Source organism: Mercenaria mercenaria, unplaced genomic scaffold, assembly GCF_021730395.1.
Source record: "Mercenaria mercenaria strain notata unplaced genomic scaffold, MADL_Memer_1 contig_4630, whole genome shotgun sequence".
NCBI lineage: Eukaryota > Metazoa > Mollusca > Bivalvia > Venerida > Veneridae > Mercenaria > Mercenaria mercenaria.
The window spans coordinates 45,408-53,050 of NW_026462875.1; the positions used below are offsets into that span (position 1 = coordinate 45,408).

At 35.0% G+C, this 7,643-nt stretch overlaps 1 protein-coding gene across 1 annotated transcript; it reads right to left on the reverse strand.

The window, feature by feature from the left end:
• Positions 1-61: 61 nt before the first annotated feature.
• Positions 62-5,489, reverse strand: LOC128554007 (uncharacterized). Its single transcript, XM_053535210.1, has 4 exons — positions 3,974-5,489; positions 2,741-2,805; positions 2,255-2,459; positions 62-1,334 (listed from the first exon to the last, which is right to left on the reverse strand). Exons 1-4 carry the CDS (start codon positions 4,827-4,829, stop codon positions 1,093-1,095), a joined length of 1,368 nt encoding a protein of 455 aa, XP_053391185.1. The 5' UTR covers positions 4,830-5,489; the 3' UTR covers positions 62-1,092.
• Positions 5,490-7,643: the final 2,154 nt, after the last annotated feature.

Below are 7,643 nucleotides of genomic sequence, written 5' to 3' on the forward strand. Positions count from 1 at the left end.
TTGCTAAGAATCCAATACCAAATACTGATTTTCTTTCAAAATACAAATAAAAACCTTAAAATACAAGTAAGCATTTTATTCGGCATTTAATATCTAACATTTTGAATTAACACGGCTCACTGGCCTCAAAATCGACAAATGCGAAATACTTAACGTCAATTCTCAAATATCACATCGAGATATAATTGTCAAATGATAAATAATTATTGCCATGGCAAAACAAATAATGCTTACATGAATTGTCCCGACAAGTAGAGCAGGAGTATGGCATTTATCATTTAGCATGTTAGAATGGTGCTCAAGCAGCTTTCCATAATCTTTCTATTTATTCGTATTTGTTAAGTAAAAAACCTCTTTTTGTTTGGTGTTTCAGTGTTTGCAGTTTTCCTTTTGTATAAGTTGACTGGATGTTTAAAAAATGGAGATCGTTTTTACTGACATGTCCATCATGTCCATGTGTTTTTAATTTTCAGTTTTGATGTACGCTGTTTATGTGCATAAAGATCAGACTGTACAGTAGATAACGATCTGTGACAAGTCCTACATACATGTTGTCAATATTTAATGATAGTTTACAACATCCCTGCATTCCAAAACACACCAGAAAATAATGTCATGTTGATGTCCTATTGTGTAAACAACTGTTCAGTTTGCTGCCACAGAGCAGGGTGATTTGACGGATGACTTTGTAATTATTCTGTGCTGGTACACTGAATATGCGTGCAGACGGATAATGTTGTTACAACCTCTGAGTACTAAATAACATTTGCCATTCATATTTGCATAATCTACAATAACGGAGAAGTTATGCACTACTTTCATATATTTATGTTACTTTGATAATGCAAACGACGGTTTTACAATTTACATGCAATGTGTGTGTCTTCGTGTGTGTTCGCGCGTGTGTGTGTGTCTATGTAATATGTTTGTTAAAAGTGATTACTTGGTTAGTGAACATTTCTAAATGAATTTTACTGGACCTAACTGGACAGTAACCTAAACTTGCACTGCTTTTTGTACATTTTGTTAAATCTTAACGTCATTTTCATAATTTTTAGCTACTTTTAATCCATTTAGCGTATTTATTATCATTTACTTTCTTTGAATAACGAGATTCACGAAATCTACAAACGCTTCTATCGAGCTTCTTTTGTCTGTGTGCTTGCAAGGATAAATCGCTGATGTAGGCATTTTACTGTCTTTAAACATAACATCTAGTATGATGCCAATATTCTCTATCTCACTGACTTTCTTTGCTGTTGGGACAATCGGCAAACTTGCTTTGTCATTGACAACATGTATGTATATAACTGCGACCCTTTCATGCATATTGGCTGTAAAAAAAAATAATACAAAGCTTAAATTTATTAATAGGATTACTTGATTTATTTTCCAGTATTTTATAATACACGATTGAACTGTTGATTTAATAAGATATATTTAAATTGTGTAACAGTTTGTTTATGATTTAAAACATTATTTAATTAATAAAGTATATCTTACCACATTATCAAGAATAAGTTTTTGAAATGTACCTATAGAATGTCTGTTGTAGTACATTTTAAGGTAACCCGCCCGCTTAGCTCAGTAGGTAGAGCGTCGGTCTACGGATCGCGGGGTCGCGAGTTCGATCCTCGGGCGGGGCGTGTGTTCTCCGTGACTATTTGATAAACGACATTGTGTCTGAAATCATTAGTCCTCCACCTCTGATTCATGTGGGGAAGTTGGCAGTTACTTGCGGAGAACAGGTTTGTACTGGTACAGAATCCAGGAACACTGGTTTGGTTAACTGCCCGCCGTTACATAACTGAAATACTGTTGAAAAACGGCGTTAAACCAAAAACAAACAAACAAACAAACATTTTAAGGTAAAGGTAACGGTAAAGTTTCTTGTTTAACGTTGGTAGTCGACGAAAGTTTCCTCCTGGAATGGATGGAACAACTTATTTCCAGCCGAGTCCAAGACAGGTGTCATATTTACCTCTCCAACATTCAGTCCATGCCGATACTGGTGAAAATAGTACCAATTTAAGGAAATCACCCAGCACTGAACACTAGTCGGGATATCAGCCGCGACCGGGAATCAAACCCGGACCGCTGGCGTTGTAGTCCAACCTGCTAACCACTGCGCCACTGACTCCCTACTAAGCTGTAAAAGGTATTGTCTGGCCAAAAGAAACAAGAAAACGAGACAAAAAATATACAATCCATCATGTACAATGTATTGTACTAGAAAATAAAAGTAAGCAATAACCTGGTACTGTTTTCAGTATGCTTTCTATTTCAGCAAACTCCCTTTCTGTCTGTGGTCTGCACAAAAGAGCAATTGGTAAGTTGCCTTTACATTGGTCCGACGAAAAGGTATGAACAACTTTGATCCTACCTGCCAGAAGAGCTTCGAATTTACTTGCAAACTTCGTTGTCGTAACGTCATTCTTCGGATCGAGTAAATATGTTATCTGTAAAAGATGTTTAAAACGTCTGCTAATATTCTGCGGATGTTAATGAGTCGGATTCCTAACAAGGTGTTTGGATGGTCCGAAAGGATCTAGTGGTTAGAGTTAATGCATCAATAAAATCCATTTGTAGCAAACATCTAAAGATAAGATATGTTAGTAAAAGATGGTCATCGGATATCTTTAAAAAACAAATCTTTATTTCATCATCATCAGATATCCGGAATGAAAACATCAAATTGATATTCGCCTTAATAACACAAAGTCCATTACAATTTCCATACCTGTGGTATTGGAACCTGAGATTCTTTTACAATCTTCGTCAGAGTAGTTTTGTTTTTTTCTTCCTCTGAAATAATAGGAGGATAGATAGTTTATTAGGATATTTTATTCCTGGTAAATTCTTCTAACACTATACTAGTGTATCAATTATAAAACGATACATCTGCCCATGCTATGGAAATATACGTCCTTAATTCACAACGCAAATACCGCAAAAATATGTATGATTATGCATACCTCTGACACGTTTCCATATATTGTTTTTGCGGTATTTGCGTAGTGTATTTATGACGTATTTTCAATAGCATTGGCAAATGTATCATTTCATAACTGTTACAGGGATGTCTGTTCTAAAAATACGCGTTAAAGAGTTGGGTGAGATTTAACCCATGGGGTTACCTCAAATTTTGAACGGGGCCTTCATGAGACATTCTGAACCATCAGCTGTGGTAGAACACCCGCAAACTCCCTTAATAGATATTTTGTTTTATTTTTCCATTAATCTACTTCAACATTTACTCTAGACTATCATTTTCAGCGATCATAAGGGCCTGACCAATTTGACAATGGTATTCAAATAATTTTTATGAGAACCAAGAACTGAAGTAAACTATAAAATAATGCATGACATATTGGTTTAATATTCTTATATTTTCATATCAGTACATAGAATATTGCGTAACTGACATGAAAAAAAAAAAAATTTTTAGAACGTCCAAAACTCTCGTGATTTTTTTCTTTTATTTCTATTTTTGAGAAAATGTCTCGGATATACTAGAAATGTAACAAATACTACACATTTTTATTATATCCTTTTTACTGCGTAAATGTCTTATGTCATATACATTAGAAAGAAACCATTGAAATCAATGGATTATCCATGCTTTTTCTGTGATATCTAGATATTTCTTGAATTTTGGACTGTACAATCCGCATGAATTGTTTTATACCATGGGTGTTTAAAATTTCTTTACACACGTTTCTTATAGAACACTTATTAATAAACACGTTTAAAAATAAATAAGAATTTAAGTATAATTGTATTCATTCGTGGCAACACAACGCAAAGCCACATTTTCTTTACTTTCTATTGTTCTTAAGAAGAACACATAGTAATTCAAGACATAAATTGTTCTTAGTATAATTCAAATGTCGCATAATTAATTCAATATAATAGGCAATGGATTTATAGTACGAGCTTGTATGTTGCAAAATATAGAACACAGGGCTCCTACCTTGTTCATTCCCCATAACTGTGAGCTCTTTAACTGTGCCTAATACTCTGCAATCCGTTATTGCCGTTTCGACTTTCGGATGTTGGCAAAATTCATAATTCTTTATATTTTTCTTTTGTTCCAATTTAAGAAGTTGTTCATCGATATGTTTCAATTTCTGCCGAGATGTTACTGAGTTAATAAAATGCTTATATGGATGTTTACCCTCTGGTTGAATTGTGTTGTTTATACTAGAAATAGTTTCGGCTATGCCGCGATATTCTTTCTCTAGCAGACATATTTCTGTTTTGCTCTTATGAAATGCTTCATCGCCTTCCTGAAGCATGCTTTCGACCAATTTCTTTATGTGACTGACCAACTTATCTCCACATGCTTCGACCTCATTCTTGAATTTGTCATGCCTTTCCAAGATAGATATTTTCATGGCCTCTGTGTTATTAATGTATTGTTCGGTGTTCTTTTTTCTTTTGCTGACCTCTACAGCAAGCGCCGTAAATTCCCCGCTCTCTTTAAACGTCACTGCTTTATCTCGAATTTTTTCTATTTGACATGAACTTGTGCAGCCATCAAAGAACAAACATTCGCCACAGCGGACTTTATCATGTGTTGAGCAGTACCAGTTCAAAGGTACATCTATATGTTGCTGACATGTGTTTCTATCTTGATAGCCTCTTTTTGCGTCTTTTCTTGTAAATTCATGCTCTTTACATAATCTCCCTTTACGATGGTGTCGAAAACATTCCTCGCACATTTGCACATTACATAACCTGCATACTACGAATATTTGTCTCTTTGTATATTCACATGTTTCACACAGGACATGTTCCATGCTAACCCTCCCAGTATATACATTCATCAAGGTATTGTCAATTTTATTCCTGAATCACATTAAGCGTGTTATGGCATACGCTCAAAACTAAGAATAATATCTACCCACTTTAAAATGTCAAATCTAATTTAAACTATTGAATTTTCTTGCTTTATACCTAGGTCTTTATTATTGAAAATATTGTTAAACTACCGTCCTTTTACTACGATTTAGTCAGTTTATACATAATGTACTAAACAAATCGTGCTCGTATATTGTCTTTCCTGTTATTTCACAAATACTTTGGCTTAAATGTATGAATTTATGTTTATAACAATTTTTGATACTGTTACTAATATAAGTGTATATAACTGGCACTAAATCTGAACATAGATCATTATCCTGAATTAAAAAAAAAAAAAACAACATAAGTAATAATACTTTAACATGTTAGATGAGTATGAAATCATATTTTTCATTACAATTAAATAAAATTAAAGGTATTTATTAACATTATTTATACAATTTACTGTGTTTTAATGTCTGGTATATATTATAATTATAAAATTATATGTCTGCCCTGATGATTATGATATGAAACCGGTAGGTAGACAGAAATACAGATAGAGGAAACCCATTTGATGTTTTTCTTTTTTATTAAGTCTTAATATGAACTGTGTTGTCATGGCAACTTTATATAACTTTAACCGTCCTTAATTTGGAAAAGGCAAAGGCGTGTTTCCAATGAAACTATTTTTTTTTTATTAGCTACGCATTTCAGTCAGTCTTTTACATAATGCATTTTATTAATGTACGTGTAGTAAAGGGTCGGGCTGTTTTTCTAGGAAACCTATGAAAATGTTCATATTGCATTGTGAAAGTTTTTATTCATTTTTTTCTTAAACAATTTATCAGTTACACTGAAATGTTTACGCTGCACAACTTTTCGACCAGAAAGGTATTTTTTTAGCCTTAGGAACAAAAAGAAGTCACACGGGGCAAGGTCAGGCGAATAAGGAGGGTGAGGGAGCACAACAACCTTTTCCTGCTTCAGAAAGTCTTGTACAATAGACGCCTTGTGCGATGACGCATTGTCATGTAGCAATCTGACATTGGCCAAACCAGTTGCGGGTCTTCGATTTTTGAAATATTTCTTCAGTTTTCGCATTTACGGATTTGCCTTTAGGTACAGCAACCTGAATGGCAGAACCCTATGACATACATTACGTTCTTGACACTCATTTGCAATGCATGGTCTTTTGCCAAACCTTGCTGCCGATATTTTGTTCTGAATCTTTCGTTTGGGCTCAAAAAAATGAGCCCATGTCTCGTCACCAGTGACGACATTTGCGAAAGACCGTGCATTGTAATTTGGAAACTGTTTAAGCAACAATGTTGCGCATTGCACGCGTGCCTTTTTGCTGCTCAGCTGTCAACAGAAGGGGAATCCATCTGGCACAGATCTTTCTCATTTTCAAATTACGTTTCAGAATTGTATGAGCTGCTCCTAATGAGATGCCAACTATACTAGCTATTTGCCTAGTGGTGTATCTTTCACTCTAGCAACCATTTTGGCAGGCGTTGCTGTTTTCGGCCGACGGCCATGTGGTGCATCTTCTGTTGAAACTAACCCACATTTGAATTTCTTAAACCAACGAATAACTTTCGAAAAAGACATTTCATTATGCCCATAAACAGAACATATTTCATCAAAAATGTCTTCAGTGTTGTTATATTTTCTGGTCCTTTGGGATCATGGAGTTCATTCAACATATGTGTAATAGATTTCCGCTTAAGCCTGTGATAGGGGCGTGAGAGATGTTGCAAATTTCATTACCTCTCATGAACAGACCCAATCAAACCGAGTCTGCTATTATTCTTCTTGGTTGCATTCTTTGCTTCCAAAGGATCTTTTTACAGATTTTATTAACTATCACAACAGCAAACTTTTAAGTGCCGTGTGATGGCTGTAAAATGTCTCCCCGTACTTGGATTCAGTGTTGTTATATATTCTGGTCCTCTTTGAGATCATGGAGTTCATTCAACATATGTGTAATAGAGTTCCGCTTAAGCCAGTGCTTGGGGGCGTGAGAGGTGTTGCACATTTCATTACCTCTCATGAACAGACTCAATCAAACCGAGTTTGCTATTATTCTTCTTGGTTGCATTCTTTGCTTCCAAATGATCTTTTTTTTTACAGATTTTATTAACTATCAAAACAGCAATCTTTAAGTGTCGTGTGGCCGCTGTAAAAAGTCTCCCCGTACTTGGATTCAGTGTTGTTATATTTTCGGGTCCTTTGGGACCATAGGGTTCATTCAACATAAGTGTAACAGAGTTCCGCTTAAGTCGGTGCTAGGAGCCTGAGAGGTGTTGCACATTTCATTACACACTGGTTATTTGGGTACCTACTCGAATGAGCGATACCGTCCTCGTGTGATTTATATACATGTAGGTTGTATAGGGTATATTAAAACAATGCCAACGTATGACGCATATTTAAGCATGTTGAACATTTTAAAGACAGAATCGTCCGAGGAAATGCATTAACTCGCACTGGGGAAAATATCAGTCCTCAATAATATTGATATGACTACAAAATTTGAAGAAATGTAATGAAATTCATGTAATTTGACGTTTTGATACGTATTTTTCTTTGTTCGAAGTTGAGATAACTGAATTTGCCACTCTCCTTGGTAAAACTATGCATACTCAACTACAAAACGAATGGATCGTGTACCTGCAAGTTATTTTTGTTGATAAAATTTCAATTATATGCATCCTGTCGCTGTTTTTGAAGGTACCTCTGACGATTGATGAAAATAAACAATGATACCTACCCGTTTGCACATAGGTACCGTC

Bases quoted from the DNA above. Each gene is read 5' to 3' on its own strand.
- LOC128554007 (XM_053535210.1), bottom strand. From the start codon at position 4,829: ATGAATGTATATACTGGGAGGGTTAGCATGGAACATGTCCTGTGTGAA. The intron at 2,806-3,973 runs GTAGGAGCCCTG...CTATTATTTCAG, and splicing joins AGTTATGGGGAATGAACAAG to AGGAAGAAAAAAACAAAACT. The intron at 1,335-2,254 runs GTTATTGCTTAC...TTTTTTTTACAG, and splicing joins CATACTGAAAACAGTACCAG to CCAATATGCATGAAAGGGTC.